The sequence below is a fragment of the Aulonocara stuartgranti genome, assembly GCF_965226115.1.
Source record: "Aulonocara stuartgranti genome assembly, chromosome: 14".
Taxonomy (NCBI): Eukaryota; Metazoa; Chordata; class Actinopteri; order Cichliformes; family Cichlidae; genus Aulonocara; species Aulonocara stuartgranti.
Genome location: NC_138950.1, coordinates 20,083,280 through 20,100,461, shown reverse-complemented (window position 1 = coordinate 20,100,461; position 17,182 = coordinate 20,083,280). Strand labels below are relative to the sequence as shown.

At 39.9% G+C, this 17,182-nt stretch overlaps 1 protein-coding gene across 3 annotated transcripts in view; it reads left to right on the top strand.

The window, feature by feature from the left end:
- Positions 1–17,182, top strand: part of LOC309687540 (lissencephaly-1 homolog) — a 38,256-nt gene that overhangs the window by 6,739 nt on the left and 14,335 nt on the right. For all 3 annotated transcript variants that reach the window (XM_082502589.1, XM_082502591.1, XM_082502590.1), the window contains exons 2-3: positions 746–1,080; positions 14,156–14,240. In XM_082502589.1, the coding sequence (XP_082358715.1) occupies positions 1,049–1,080; positions 14,156–14,240 (117 nt within the window). In that variant the 5' untranslated portion in view covers positions 746–1,048. The remainder of the gene's footprint in view (positions 1–745; positions 1,081–14,155; positions 14,241–17,182) is intronic.

Sequence of the window (17,182 nt, the reverse complement as noted above, 5' to 3'; positions counted from 1 at the left end):
CCTGTGTCTGGAAGTCTGCCTTGCTGTAATTTTGTCAGCTTTTTGCAGGTGTTGAAGTAATTTGGCTTAGTTTGTACCTTTTGTTTAGTGCTCTGGCAGAGATTTACTGAGGCTAGTCCCAGTAGATTAAGAGGCTTACTCTGTTGGGTACCTGGTTTGTTAAAGTGCTTTTTCAAGACAATGATGCAGTATAGAAATAGTCTTCATCGTGACATTCTTAACATTTCATTGACATTTATTATTCCTGAAATAAATACTCTAACCCTGACAATAAATTTATTTTCCCACTACCACTGATGGATTTTTTTTTTTTTTAAAGCATGCCATCAGCCAAGTCAGCTCCTGAGGTGATATCATAACGAGATGATGGGGACAGGAGAGTTTGAGCACAGCCGTTACTCATACTCTCTCTGCCATGTCCTGTTTTTCTTTTCTGTTGGCAACCTGGGAGGAGAATGTGGGTCAGCTCTTGTATGTCAACGGAGAGGCATTCGCTTGAAGAGCAGACAAGAGTTGTGCCATGACGGATTGTGCAGAGAGATAACAGAAGTGGATGAAAATATTTAAAAGTAAACAAATAAAAAAATCGAATGAATGAGCAGTTTATACAATGATTTTTTTGCTTTATTGTTCAGTTTTTTTCCATCATCGCTGACAGTGTCTTTGCTAAACTGGTGCAGAACACTCTACATGTTATCTGTCATGCATACCTAATGCTGACTTTCTCTTTTTCTCTCCCCTGCAGATGCAGCATACACTCAGCTGGTGACTGGTCTGCAGGCTCTCCATTTCTTCTCCCCGGAGTCAGCCAGCTTTCGGGGGGCAGATTCCTGCGACCCTCTTCTCTTAATCTGAGTCTCAGTCTGGGCAAAACTAACCTGTCATTGGAGTACACCACCTGACCTAATCTGTGTTGCTTGGATCAGCACAGCTCATCTCCTGACCGAGGAGAGCGCAGCGGCTGCACAGGAATCACCTTCTTTTTTTTCTTTCTTTTTTTTTTTTTTAAATAAATAAAATCCGGCTCCGCCCACACTGCCCCGTCACGATGGTGCTGTCACAACGTCAGAGAGATGAACTGTAAGTTTCCAGAACAGCTTTCAGATTTGAAACTTACGGATTTCCGCGCTATGGTTTGTTTGTTGCCATTATGTGATCAGACGCGTTTCATACTCATGTGGCTCTTACTACAGAGCAGGATGTGGTGCTTAGGATTTTCAGGGCAGGTTACCATTTCCATTGGTAACTTGCGCTGCAGACCTAACAAGCTCATGCAGAATCCAGATAAGAAAAAGATATCCTGGGTATGCTGAAATTGCTTTGTAGTCTGCGCTCTTGAACAGCTGCCCAGTACGACCACAACCTGCTCATATTTCGGTGCAGTGATTGCATTTAGCAAAGGGGTTATGGCAGCTCTTTATTCTGATACCTAATCACATGAGTGCAAGTTATAATGCCAAATACCCCGACAAATGGTGTTGGTGTGAGCTGGCTACATTTGAGCTTCATTCGTTCACCTGTCCCAAAGCAAAAGACACTGATATTTTTAAAATGGTTAAAAAAAAAAAAAATCCTGAGACAAATGTCCTTTGTTGTGGTTGTAGACTGTTTACTTCCAGGGAAGGATGTGTATTGACTACAGGATTCAGTTTAAATGGTTAAATTTAGTAAATGTTTCTCCCCTCGGTAACCTGTCAAGATTAATCAATAAATGGTTAAAGGTTTCTAAGCTCCCCTGAGGCCTGAAGCACAAATTTATTGATCGACCACCTCTGCTGCCTACCCCTGCCCGATGTGACCTTAGAAAAGCTTAGACTGCCACCTTTGGCCCACAGTACATACACGGAGATCCAAAGAGTTTGTATATTTGCGTTCTGCTCGCTGTGAGAAGTGATTCCACAGAGAAATCATGCACCCAACATAGCGTCATTGGCAGCGATGTGGCACACAGACAAAGACATGTCTGCTCATGTGCTGAGTAGAATATAGGGAGATGGGAAGAGTGAGAGGAGCTGCAGTCTGGGCTTGGTAATTAGCACCTCAGGCAGGGATAAAATGTTAAGGCATCTCAGTGTGAGATGGAAGGTCATGAGCAGGCGTTGAGATCATCTTCCTGAGCTTTAGTTGTGGAAAAAATATCCATATCTGTGCAAGTCAGGAGTGTCTAACTTGCTTTATTGCGCCAAGTGATAGAACCCATTGTAAAATAATATATGATAGAATAGGGCTGTGCGACATGACCAAAATCTCATATCCCGATACAAGACGTCTATTGTCCCGATAACGATATAAATCACAAAAATGTAACCTGACCTGTACCTGGAGTCGAGTGTTTTAACAGATGCATGAAACTATACATTTTTAGACATAAGTTGTAACGGCCGCCATTTTCTTTGAGTATTTATTACACAGCGTGCTGCGGGGAAAAGCCTGTTCTAACGTTTGAGTCTAAGGTTTATTTTTTAGCACCTGACGGCTCTTTTTTGCTTCTCATCCGTAAATACTCTGCATACTCTTTCATGTGATTCAGTTTATTTTGAAAAGTCAACAGGATCTTGAGCTTTATTGTGAAAGGTTTATGTGGAAAAATAAACAAACGGGTGGTTTTACGATGGTTTTACCGTGGTTGTTGCTAACGACAACGCATAAAAACAGGCACTTGCCCGTCCGTAGTGTGGTTATATTAAATATAAGAGAAAGAGAGAACTTTAAGAAATTAATATAGCCACCACAGTGACCATCAAAACGATGAAAAAATATTGCCGTAAACAGTTTATTTTGCGACACCACGAAACAAAAGATAGCGTAAAATGAAACGATAGACGTTTTTATATCGTCATCCGATATATATCGTTAGATCAAACAGCCCTATGATAGAACACCATCCACTCAATATTTTTCTCTTAAAGAGTAAATGGGCACATTCTGAAAATTTCCCCTCAGCCATAACCAAGATTTTATAAAAATCATAAATTGTAGGGCCTACCAGAAACACTAGGCCAAACTGGACCCTTTGGCAGGCTAGTTCTAGCTTCCAAGTTACATCTTTGGTGATGGAATTACTATGTTAGAGCCACAGATTTTCCTTTGTCTTTCAATGAGGTGAAGACCTTGTTGCACTGTCATTGAAAAAATGCCTCACTGCATGTGACAAGGCTCTCAGCATTCCTCAGTCTTTCTCTGTGATTAGTGCTGTGGGAGGGGTCCGTTGGTATGGAGAGCTCCATTGGAATGCTAATCTTTCGTGCTATTTGCTATTCAAATTAAGCTGGCAGGACCCCCCCCCCAACCAAAACAAAACAAAAATCCCTCTTTCTTTTTTTTCCCCTTTCTCTCTGTTGCACAAGTTTCTACCCCCAGTGGTATACAGGAAACCGTTGAGGGACCCCCTGAGTCTCATTCAAGCATCAACGAATCACATTTGTTAGTGATGTTGCTTGGCTCAGATAGTGCTCTCATGCAGTGCCCTTAAGATGTCATTTCCCAGCTGACTTTCTCATTTTGCGAAGCCTGCTTGGAAACCAAATGGCCTGTTTTGAATCCAAACAAGGCGGTAATGGGAACAGTGACCGGCTGATTGTCTGCTCTTCACACTAATTTTTCATTGGGCCCCCTCCTTTCTTTGCCACAGCCCTGTTTAGCATTAGGCACCAACCCAATAAATTTAGTTCCCATAGCATTCAAGCATCTTCTTCCCTCTTTTTCACGGTTGAACTGTTAAAAGTAACCAATCGACTGGGGGGCAGTAAAAGCGCAGCTTTACAGTCTGTTTTCTTGAAGAAATATTTTTGCACATTATTCCTCTTTTTTTTTTAAGAGGAATAATCTTTGTCAGCACCATAGTCAGATGCCGTGATTGCGCAGCATCTTCACAACTTATTTTCTTTGTCTTTTCTTTTTTTTTTTTTTTTTTTGCTGCCACTGAAAAGCCCGTTTGTGTTCCTTTCCAGGGTCAGGAGACTTATCCCCAGCAGCGTGTAGCAAAAATAGATACAGAACACAAACTATCTGCTCCCCTGAAAGACCTCGGAGGCACTTATGTGCAAATGGGCCTTTGCTTTTGAACTCTTTTCTTTATTAAAAAAAAAAAAAAACCAACTCCATGTCTTGGGCAACAAGATGGTGCATGTGATTTTATTTTTTGTTCTTTTTCCACCATGCCCTTGTCTATAAATGTGGTGACATAACAGATGAAATTCAAAGATATGGAGATAACTGCCACAGGCAGTCAGAACTGTGGTATAAAGAGTTCACCGTGGCTCAGTTTGATCATTAACAGGACTTAGATCATGTTTACCTGTCAAGATACTAGTCCTCTAAGTCCCAGTGTTCACCCTCATTCAAATAAACTCAGTTATCCAATGACTCCTGCTTGTGTTTTGGCTTCACTTTGAAAAGCTGAACCACGGACAAAAAAAATATATAGTAGTTTGGATATAATGTAAATGTTCAGCAGCAAGTCTGCTGCTTTTCTGTAATAAAGACAAGGAATTATGAAAGCACATTGCTTTGTTAGATTATGGAAAGCTTTTAAAATGATCCGCTGTTGTAGTGATTTTTAAAAATGGCTCATTTGAGAGTAAAACTTTTTGATAAAACATGGTCTTTATTTTGTAGACTGTGGTAAATGGACTGGTTCTTATACAGCGATTTTTCCATTCTACTTATGCATAGCCAAAAATATTTATCACGATATATATTTTAAAATTTCCGATAACTATATAACTGATGATATAATTGACACAAGACAAAATACTTTACAACTCCACAACTTTATTAGTGCAAAAGAACCCCATCAGTGTATTTTTAACTTAAACAAGCAGCTGTTTTTTTTATGTGGGTTAAAGCTATACAAAATTTTAACAGTGGAAATGCAAATTCCTTGCTGACAGTTTAACCAAAAGGCATTTCCAGTGGAAATGGGCCGACATCTCCTGAGCATAACCATGTATAATATCCACAAAACTTAAAAAGTGGTTATACACACACAATACGGTAATATTATGTTGAAGCACAGTACGTATTACTTCGCGAGGCTCCTGACTACAGTAGCTGTAATGCTCCGGCAATCCATCATGCGGTACGGGTTTGTAGCTTAGTCGTACTAAAACATTTTTTGACAGATTTTTGAGCACCGTGTACCACATAAAATCGGTTTGAGGTCAGTAAGCACAACCAGAATTCATACATAAGGTGCACCGGATTATAAGGGGCACTGTCGATTTTTCAGAAAATTAAAGGATTTTAAGTACACCTTATTTTCCAAAAAACACTGTAATAATGACGGCCCGCTAGCATGCACTACCACAAATTGTGCTTTCATGTGTATCTGACGGACAAAAACCAAACCAGTTCAACATCACTGAAGTTGCACCATTTTTACAAACCAATTCTGGTTCATCTGTTTTATTTAACGATCCGCTTTCGCCCTTCTCATTCTCTGCCACCGCCATGCTTTTTCCGCCATGTGCGTATGAAAACAAAGGCACTGCGCATGCACGTTTTACCCATATTCTATTGCGATATTCCCTTTTCTTATCATTGCCTTTTTTCATATAACATGTTTCATTCACCTGTCATTCAAGCACTTTTTTTTCTACATGTAAGCACTTTCTAACATTCACACACATCACGAATGACCACACAGCAGTTAACACATAATGCACCAACACAATCAATGACATCAGCCAGTTATGTAGGTGATGTCATAGGCCTTTCAAAGATTCCCTGCTGAAGATGTGCATGACTAGTCCAGTTGATATTGCTGCCCTTGCTAGTTGTCACCAATGTTTCAGTGTGTTGTCACTTTTTGATTAATCAGTCTGATCTGTATCCTGTTGTTTAATTGTTGAGTAATTTAGTTTCCAGAAACATTCCTGCTTGGCAACTAATTTACTAGGCAGGTAAGGTGATAGGGTTCACGGCAGGTTACCTTTTTACCTTCTGATATCCACCACTGTGCTTGTCATGTCTGGTTTGGTGACAGTCAAAATGCACAGTATGCGTTTCAGATGGAGCCTCGCAAACCAATGGGCAACATCACATGACTACGAATAATTTAGAGGGTGCATATTTAAACATAGCTGTGCAAGCTAAACGAGAGGTTCAGATTGATTGCGTGTCGCTTAAATCAGTTAGCCTTTGCACTTTTTGTCAGTTTTAAGTGTTACTGTACAGATTTGTGGCTTATAAGTCAAAGGTCCTTCCTTTTTCATTAATTGAACTTATTGCATTCGTTCTCCCCAAGTTGGGTCCAGAGAAGTTGTATTTTGCTAGTAGATAAGTGTTGAGCGTGACAGATATTTATTTATTTATTTATTTATTTATTTATTTATTTTTCTCTTTCTTCCTCTCCCCTCCATGGTGGTGGTAGTAGTGAGCAGGAGGTTCTCCAGCCTCTCTTTTGGTTCTCAGGGAACTGAACACAGTTTGGTGCACGGGTGTGTCAATCAGATTTTTGCGCTGGCATGACAGCACTCCTTGTTTTGTGGACCATCATCTCTTATCAATTAAGCTAGTTAAGACAGTTTCAGTTGGTTGAAACCTCGATCGGTTGCTCATTGGAGTTTCCAGTGGTTTAGTTTACCTAGACTTTTACTGTCGAGAGTCAGCATTAATTTTCTTTATAGTCCCTCCCTGGTTTCCTCATTACTTGTATTTCATTTCAGCCAGACCTTTCTCAGTGCGTTTTCATAATGCATCATATTTATTAGTAGTATAATAATTATTCAAATCCAAGGTACATTCCTAAGTAAGACAGATTTGTGGCTCAAGACCTCTACCACCAGAATTCTCCCATAGATTTAAATGGAGGGCTCTCTAAGTGCCATGTGTGTCTCTGTCACCTATGTTGTGTCTGGCTTTATTCTGTGTTTATCCAAGGATGAATTATGCACAGCCTCACTGGATTAAAGAAAGTTTGACTTTGGCTTCAGCTCAGTCAACAAAACTCCATCGCTGTTTGACAGAAAATGTGTATATGCCACACCCATTATAGAAGAAAAAAAACCCTGCTTTTGTTTTCTTATTTTAACATAGACACCTGGTTTCCACACCCATGCTGCTTTTGATCTTAAAAGCCATCTGCTTCTACACACCCACAGAAACGCACAAAGGAAAGTCAATGTCTAAAGTCGACATTTACTTAAAATAAATAGATAAATATAGAATGATGTTAGAACCTTCTTCTTTTCTGAATTCCAGTATAGTGGGGTTTTTCTCCTTGGATTTTTCTCATGGCTTAAATGATAATCCCCACAAAAAAACCATTCCCCTACCTGTTTCACACTCACGCTGACTGCATTGTGATCATCATCCTTCTCAGAGGCTTTGTGATGACAAAGATGGAAATCTGTCAAGGGGTATTTCTGCCTTTGGGGGCTTTTCTCTGGGGTTTCCCTGACTTTCAGAGGCCTTACCATTTTAGGTTTGGGGAGGATGGATTATTATTTTAAAGAAATTGTAAGTACTAATAGTAGTAGTTGTGTTGAATCATGTTTTTTCAGCTACTGTCTTCATTGTAGTTATGAAACAAAGCTCAAAGCCCTTATTGGCTTTTTTGGGTTTTTTCACTTGCGTTTGATCCCTTGACGTATATACGTTGTGCTGTTGCCCCACAGTCACACCCAGCAGAGCAGTGTTCCCAACACTGGTCCTTTCTTTGAAATGGTTACCCCTGTCTGTGTGTTGAAGGAAAAAGTAGACCTTTACAGAACAGAATGAGGTATAGCCAAACAGTCTTTAATATAGTGTTCAAGTTAGTGTGAATCGAATATAAGTATTAAAGGCAACATGGAAAGTGATAAACTAAATCACTTTTGGGAGCACATTTCATGCATGTGCATACATCTTCATGTGCAAGTTGTTTATCTTTGCACCTGCATGTCGGTGTTACTGGTATTTGCTCACTGCAGACTTGGAGAGGGGGGAGTTTACCCGATTGGAGTGTTTTCTCTTCTTTGTTTGACCTTTTTATCCTCTTTAAAGTTGAAGCCATTAATATGTTGTATATAGGCTCTATATTTATATATGTGCTTGTTGTTTTTATGTTGATAGATAGATGTCTTATTGTGTTTACTTGGTTTAAAACAAAAACCCTTAGGTGGTCTGAAAAGCTTTCTATGACAGACAAAGCCCTGCTTCTGGAAAAACAAGGGTGGTGATTGCCTGAAGGTGCCAACCAAAGCCCAGAGCTCTTTATCAGTCAAGTAAGAGGAATAGAGCGATTTTCATAGAGCTAGATTTAGCTGGGAAGTTATGCAATCTTGTTATTTATTTATTTAGTTAAAGTTCTCACTGAGAAGTTATCACCTCATTTAATATTAAAGGCAAATTTAGACCACTGCTGCAATTCTGTTTCATGTTGCTAATTGCCCGCAGCCTTATTGTTTAATATAAACACTAATCATAAAAAACAGGGCAGTGCTGTGTGGTGATGCAACCAATGTCTTTGCTGTTTGCACAGTGATCATCATCAGACAAACCAACCACTGACACAGCCTCTTTCACCTTTAGTAGCAGTCAGAATGCCAGAAAAAGTCCAGTTGAGATGCAGCGTTAGTTGAGATGCACATAGCAAAGAGCTGTGCTGTCTTTTGAAGAACATAACATTGCAATATGAAATCCAGGGTAAAGTGAATTTTGAATATGCTAAGATATTTTTCAGAGTGTAGACCTGAGCTGTGGTCTGTTAAATATTTATCAGGAGTCTTGAAATGCAAACGGGCCCGTAGACAGAAATGGAAATATTCCTTTGTGAGGGTTTTTTGTGGTTATACAGCAGGGGGGCAACATCCTGTTCAACCAGCTGTAGCTAATGGAGCTGCTGTGTAGTGTGTGGTGCATTGTAGGTTAAATGTATTCTAATCTGTGCCTTAACAAGAGGGTGTTTGTTGGCTGATTAATTTCTATGCTCTGCTGTAATCACTGGGCATGTCAATAAATTAAATGATAGCCACACATTTATATATGACGTGCTTTATGGAGTGTTGCGTTCAGTTTTTCATACTAAACTAGTTAATAATCTAAAGAACATTAGTCTGATCTGAAAAATCAGGAGCCAGAATTAACAACAGAACTTTGCTAAGCTACAAACCCGCACCGCTTGATGGATTGTCGGAGCATTACGGCTATCGTAGGCGGAGCCTCGCGGAGTAATACGTACTGTGCTTCAACATAATATTACCGTATTGTGTGTAAAACCTCTTTTTAAGTTTTGTGGATATTATACATGGTTATGCTCAGGAGATGTCGGCCCATTTCCACTGGAAATGCCTTTTGGTTAAACTGTCAGCAAGGAATTTGCATTTCCACTGTTAAATTTGTGTATAGCTTTAATGCACATAAAAAAACAGCTGCTTGTTTAAGTGAAAATACACTGATGGTTTTTTTTTTTGTTTTTTTTTTTTGCACTAATAAAGTTGTGGAGTTGTAAAGTATTTTGTCTCGCGTCAATTATATCATCAGTTATATCATTATTGCAAATTTTAAAATATATATTGTGATAAATATTTTTGGCCATATTGCCCTGCCCTACTTTACAGTCATATTGCTTTCTCCTTTTCCTGCACATTCACATCATGTGTAGCGCTAATGGGTATAATAAAAGCTTCCCAACCAGCATTGCACTTTACCAACAACCTTGATATAATGTCTCAAATGAAGCTAAACAAGTGAGGAGACTTTAGTCACGTTGTGTAATTTGACTACTGTTTGCAGTCAAGTGAAAAGCTAGCAAACAAAGAAAAGTTGTTTGTCTAGAGGAGCTGGGAAATACCCCCAAACTGCTCTTTCTTTCCTGTTGGTTTGTTATTGTTTTGGCTGTCCTGCTAACGTCCAGCGTACTGCATGGCGAAGTTAATGTTGGGCTCATAGACCAGCATTTTTCATTTAAAACCTGAGCGACAATCTTTCTGTGCAGTATTATTTAGTTAGTATGCTGACAGCGGTGTTATAAATCTTTAATAAAAATATTAAATGAGAGCAATAAATATTGGGTAATTGAACAATCTGCTTTATTTGTTTGATTTAGTTTAGCTTCAGGGGAGGCTGTGTTCGTGCTTCTCATTTCTAAAAGGAAGCAAAAGTGGAGTGGGAACTGCGAGGAAGTGATGTCACTGGCAGACGAGCTGGATGCCTGACTCCCTCTCTTCTCAGAAGGATGAGGTCATGCATCTCTTCCTCCTCTCATCCCTGTTTTTCTTCTCTGCATCACAGGCTTTTCTTCTGGGACCATCAAGCGTTTGTAGCGCCTAAGAAAGCGTAGAGGTCTGATGAAGCATGCTAGTATTATAACCCACGTGAGGCTTGCGTAGGCTTTTGCTTAATGACACTAGATTGCTAACACTTGTAAGCAGATGCTGGTGTGAGAGTTTCTGAATAGTTTGAGTGATTAATCTCGTATTTCATCCCCTGATGTCATCACGGAGATCTCACTGAAGCAGGGACTTCCAGTGCAGGCTTTCAGGCCATCTATTGTTCTTGTTCCTCACTTCTCTCTGGCCTGGCTGGCCACGTTACTCGCCCTGCCCTCTTTCTCACTGTCTCCTTATCGAGTCATCTAGCTGTGGGCTGCTTGTAACCATGGAAACTCTGTTCTCCTTCTGTTGATATTTGTACACCTCCCCATTTTTTTTTTCTCTCTCCCCCATTCTCTTTTCATCACAGTCATGAGGATTATAGATGGTTAAAGACTCGTTTTGTTTTGTTTCTTTCTTTTTTTTTTTTTTAATTTGGCACATCCAGTGTGAAGTGGCAGCCGTCAGCTCTGCATCCCCTATGTCAATGACTGATTTGAGCAGTGTGGCTCTCTGTTGACCACTTCTGATTGTGTGTGTGTGTGTGTGTGTGTGTGTGTGTGGGTGTGTGTGTGTCATCCCTCCCTTTGTTCATTCGTCTGGCTGTGTAGCTGTTTGTTCTTAGTTATTTGTCATTCTTTTTTTTTTTTTTTTTCCGAGATATCCTGCTCCAATATTGATCATGATCATTTAACACAATAAATTAATATTTTAAATATTGTGTGTTTGTAAAACTTTAAAGAATAATCTGAAACTGAAGTGTTTGTTAACAGCTAAATTGATTTCACTAGTCTTGCTGACGAAAGTCTGTATTTCCATTATTTTCGTCTTAAGATCAACTAATGTAGCTGCACCCTTTTGGAAAGTGTGATGCTTTGCTATAAATGCAGGAGACCTAATTCCTTTAGACCCACTCACTCCACTCTACAAAGGTCTGAATGAGAGCACCATTGCTAAAGACAAAAGTCTTTTCATAATTGCCAGAGATTTGTGTGGAACGTCAAATGCACAGTCCTGCTCCACCAGATGGTTTACATATAAATAAGTGACCTTCTGCACCTTCTTGTGGTGCGATAGAGATCATGGATACATCAATCACCATATCAAAGGCATCCTCTGTGCCTCAGCTCCTTCTCCTCCTCACCTGCTTATATACTCAAGACTTTGTGCTTCCCCCCTCCCTTTGGTTGTCTTCTAGGCTTTGAACAGGCTGTCAGAGGAGTAGATAACCTCCTGCTAACCTTGAGCCTTAATAAGGTCTGGGCCTGTTGTCACAAGGATTCTGGTGGGCAGAGAGAAGCGGGTTTCTGTGCTCAACCCTGACCGAGAGGGTGCAGGGGGCACAGGCTGGGCTGACAGATTGTACCCCCCCACACCCCCGTCACATTGGCACCTCAAAGCAGCGCCTGCCTGACAGCTTGTCTGGCATCTCCTGGCATAAATGGTGTCCAAGGGAGCAGGAGGACCCAGAAAATATTGTATATAAGTTTAAAGAAATTTGCATTTCTTTTTAAGGCGGTTCAGTTTTATATTGGTCTTTGTTTGGTTTGGTAGGTAGGTGATATGAGACTGAAGGTGGAGCTGGAAAAGGTTTAAGAAAACACAAATCCAAATTGACCCTGAAGAAAGGTCTCTCTCTCCCCCCCCCCCAAATCTTAGAAAGCACATTTAGTGATTTCAGTGTTTGAAAGGTGCTAAATAAATAAACTTGCCTTGCCACTTGCCTGATCATGAGCTTTGCGCTTTTTTTTGTTGCTCATTGAGTTTAGGTGGGCAATTCAGTTAATATAAATATAACATATGCTATTAATGAAAAAATACTTGAAAAAATTGTAGCAATAGAAGCTGATCAGTTCTTCTAATTTATGCTTGCAAAGTCAAACTTTAAATGGACAGGCTTATTGAACACAGTATAATGGAAATTTGTGTCTTTAGAATTTGAGGTCTAGCAGTGATGGTTTCTAGATGCATTCATAGATGTGGTGGGACACATTGCTGTTCTATCCTGAGATCATCGGGGGTTTCTGGTCTCCCCTTGCTAAGGTGACCCAGCCAGGATTAATCAGGCCCAGACTTGTTTCCCAGCAGCATTGACCCACCATTGGACCTTTTGATTCAAATTCACCTGGGGGCCCTTTGTACAGATTTGATGGCCTTCACCTTTGCAGCACCTCTGATGCCAAAAAAGGTCTAGGTCTTACAAAGGGAGCAGGCAGCTAAACATCAGCATCCCACTTCTATGGGCTCACAGTACATTCTCCAGCCGCTCCTCCGGCACTGATTTGTCAGTTCTCAGTACTTCAGCCATATGCATTCGTTTGCTTTTTCCATGCAATATTCTTGGGAAACTGTGAGGCTAAATAGAAGGACCTGCTTGGAAGAAGCTTGTGTGTGTAAAACACCTGGCCTCAAGAAGGTTGGTGTCACATGGTCTGGGAACTTCAGCTGCTTGCTCAAAAATGTCCGCAGTTCCCAGTTTAATGCTGAAGAGAGCAGGCTTGCTGATGGTTTAGAGTTTGGCTGAGGCTTCTTCACCTCCACCAGGTGAAGAACATTCATGTAGTCATGCACTCATCAACCAAGTACAAGTGCACACACAAACCAAACATGAGTATGTGGGAAACTTCGGTGAATGGGTCAGACAAGCAGTGACTATTTATTCAGTAGTGAATCAAATGTCTGTACAGCACCTCAATAGTAAAACACAATGAAACACCTGCATGGCAGTGTCCACATTGTAAGTGGAGCTGTACTGGATAATAAATGAAGGTCTGATTAAAACATTATCAAATTGCTTTGTCGCAGTTAAACTGGTAGTTGCCACAAGAACATTAAATTATGCTCAGGCTCAAATTATAATTGAAATTGCAAAATCACCAAGTGGAAGAATTTAAATATATAATCCACTTTTGTTGTGCACCCTCCTGAGAGTCTAATTAGGTGGAAAATAAAAAGGTGAACTGTTTGATACTGACTTGAACCTCATTAATAACTCTTGGTAAATTGAACTGCTGCTGAGGCTGCAGTCATGAACCAGACGTGCGTGCGTGTGTGCATGTGTACGTTTGCCGTGTGCCCCACAGGGGTCTTTGGGTTTCCCTAGAAGACAAAAACAGGAAGAATGAAGGTAGCTTCCTCTGTCCCTGCTCTGCCTCACTACTCTATTGTCTTTCCTATCTAGCCATCTCTCTTCACATATTTGAAATAGTAGGACTGTTGTGCACTGCTGTCACCATCCTCACACCACCTTTTGTGCCGTCTTGCTGAAAAGATCTGGTGTCTTTGAACATCTGCAGATTTGGTTCTTAAACTCAGGAGATCGACTGTTTTTAAAATAACAACAGCCAGAAGCTCGTAGAGGTCACAGGGGTTATTCCTTCCCACCTCCATGATTTCTCTCTGTTTTCCTTCTCTGTGCAAGTAGGTGATGGTGGGATGTACACTGGCTTTCATTTTCCCTATATGTACACGACGGGGGAGTCGTCCATTCCCATTATTTGCCCACAGCAACAAGAGCTCATTATAGAAGCCAGACAGATATGTTCTCAATTTTTGTCAGATGGGTGGAGAGGGGTGGGTGTGAGTGTAAGAGTGAGTGAGGAGAGTGTGTATTTTTCTATTGGTAGTGTTAAGTAAGCATTTTTATTATTATATAGTATGATAACAGTCTGGGAGTGTGAAAAGCATATAAAGTGTCTTTGTCTGGCACGTTTCCTGAACCTGATGATTTTTCTGTCTTTGTTTCACCCTGTTGAATGCAGCTTCATTACTTGCATCGTCGTTTCTGGTGGCAGCTTAACTACTATCTTGTCTGCTAATCAGGAACGACTAATTATGGTTCCTCTTTGTCTGTTTTCCAGAAATCGAGCCATAGCCGATTATCTACGTTCCAATGGATATGAAGAAGCATACTCCACCTTCAAGAAGGAGGCGGAATTGGATAATGTGAGTAGATTAAGGACAGACACATACATCCACACAGCCAATCAGACCAATTTAAACAAACAGTAGGTGTTGATTTCCACTTTATTTCCCATCATGAACATTTTTGTCAGTATGTTCAGGAGTGTGACCTGGAGCACCTGCTCCTGGTCAGGATGCTCTGTCTGATTGGTGTGGCTTGTGCTGCAAGCCTTTTTTAATTTAAATTAATATATATTAACATATATACTTTGAAAAAAAAACATTAATAGTTCTCCTTTCTGATGAAATATGAATGTATTAATTCCTTCTGTCACCATTTTATTAGGCACACCTATCACAAATGTTGGGCCCTGGAGTCTTATTTTTATGTTGCTTATATTGAGTGTTTTGGACACTCATGGAATGTGGAGAGTTAGTGGTGCCGCACTTACACTTACATTTTTTTCTTTTGTGTCAGCCCCTAAAAACAACATCTGGGTCATGTTCTTTTCCTCGATGTGCCTTTCCTCTTCTTGCTTAGTGTGAATTTTCTGGTGTAGCTATAGCATTAGGAGCAATGCATAAAACAAACCAGACATAAAGTTCAGTTTATGTTGACATTGTTTTAGACAGGTGTGAATTGTAATGTTGTTTTATTTATTTATAATGTATGCATTTGGACAAAAATACCAAACATCTAATGTAATTAAGAAATGTGAATCCAGCACTCACAGTGGAAGAGGTGGGACTTCACTGCTTGGCTGGATTTAGGGGTGCGTGTTGAAAAGGTCAAGCATCTTCAGTCTGGGGTGTTCAGTAACTTAAAATTAGCAACATGAACCACAAGAAAAGTATGACTTTGAGTAATTGTCATTTTATTGTAGGTTAAATCAATAAACACCAGTCAGTCACCTGTGTTAGTTGTCATTTAAAACTCATTCATCTTTTTTTCCACATAATACGGAGTGTAGTAAGGAGCCTAAAATAAAATATGTGCCCTTTAGAGCTTATTGTGTAGTGTTTGCCATGTTATTGCTTATTTGTTTAAAGCTCTCTTCACCTGAGAGCGTTTCTCATCTCACTCTTGCTCTTCTGCCTTGTGGCACCTTTTCTTTTCCATTGCCTTCACATGACACCACACTCCCCTCTCTTCTGTGTCTTCATCTGTCATTCTCCCACTTGATCTCCACGTGACAGGCCTTTGGAAGCAGGGTGAATAATGGATGAATGGCACAGAGGGATTGGTGCAGCCTTTTGGGTATCGGCCACACACACCTTGACGGGACTCGGCTAAACAGATGAAGCATTTAAAAAAACAACAACATTTTATTGTTTTTTTTAGGACTGTTAAGTATGTTACCTTTTTTCTTTTAATGCGTTTAAAGTGTGGTTGGGTTTTGTTCTTATTGGTGAATTAAGTGTTCCTCGGTGTGGCTCTTTGTGGATGTTTGAGAAGCAGTTTAAAGTTAATGTCATGACAGACTGAGTGCACTGGTAGGAATAATTAATGTAGGTCATGCTCCAGTATTTTCTTGCCTTTTTGAAGGAAAGTATACATACCTGCATGCACAGATAAACATGTGCACGCCTTTTTATTAGCCACTGCCAATTGGCTGGTAGGCAGAAGTGAAGTCTGGCACTCAGTGTGTGTGTGTGTGTGTGTGTGTGTGTGTGTGTTGTCCAGGCAGATGGCAGATTAGATGATTGCAGACTTGTCCAAACTGGGTTCCCCCACTCAGTCCATCTGAGATAGATCTGCTCGATTTCTTCACAGGGCTCCGTACATGTCTTTGTCTCTCTTTCTTGTTAACACCTCCTGTAGCCCTGAGGAATCACCTCTTGCCACTGAAACGTGTTAAATATAGGCTTCGACATCACCTGCAGCTCTCCACACCTCCAGGATGTCTGGAAACAGACACGGCTGAGTAGGGGGCTGTGAAATTGGAGCGCACTGCTAATTTTCTCCCTCACTGACACCCGTGGCTGTCTGTCAGTGTGGGTTTTTGATGCTTTGGTACTTGCGCCCTAAAGGCATGGATGTGCATAGAGTCCTCCAAAACTGTTGCATTGTTTATAGAGCGAGGCAACACAAAGCAACACTTCAGATTTACTTTAGCATATACTTAAATACACTTTAAATAATATTTCAGAAAAAAAGATAAAATGCTCTGCTTGGTTATTATTATGGTTATGCATTTTGATTAGTTTTTTCCCCCTTTAGTTTCTAGAGTAAGTTTGCCTGTTTCAGTTTAGTTTTGTGTGGTTTTTTTGTTAGTTTGGGGTTTTTCTTATTTTTAGAATGCGGGTGGTGTTTTGTTTTGTTTGGGGGTTTTTTCTCCACGGATATGATACTTGTTTCTAACTTCTTACATTAATAATACAAACACAACACTTCATGTCTCACAGACATCCCAGTCTCTCTAAACGTGCACTAAAGCATGCTGTTTGCTTGTTGTTTGTTTTTGTTTCACTGTTATTTTCATTCATTTTAAGAGTTAAATTTTTAGTTGTATTGCAGTAACTTGAAGCTTTGTCCACACTTATTTTTAGTTCTAAGTTAATCCTTAGTTTATGTCAAATATTACTCGATTTCAGTTTTTATCGCAAAGATTTGTTGATTTTCTTTGACTAGTGTAACTGAAGGTCATGAGAGTGATTTTTTTATTTTTTTATTGTTATTATTTTTTTTAAAGGCATTTAATGACCCTATGCATCGTTACTTTGATAAACAGGATGTATTTGCACAGAGCTAACTTTGACACTATGTGTATAAGAGAATACACTCAAAGGGGTGTGTCATGTTTTATTGTTTGATGTTTTCAAACAAAATTATTGCAGAAAATAGTATTTTTAACATTTACTTGATGTAATTTGTAGAAAATTCATAAGGCTATTAGGTAAGCTGTGATAAGTTTGTTTATTGCTGTATGTAATCCTATAAAATGGTAAGGCTTGTGGGTTAATTGGTAGCAGTCTATAAAACG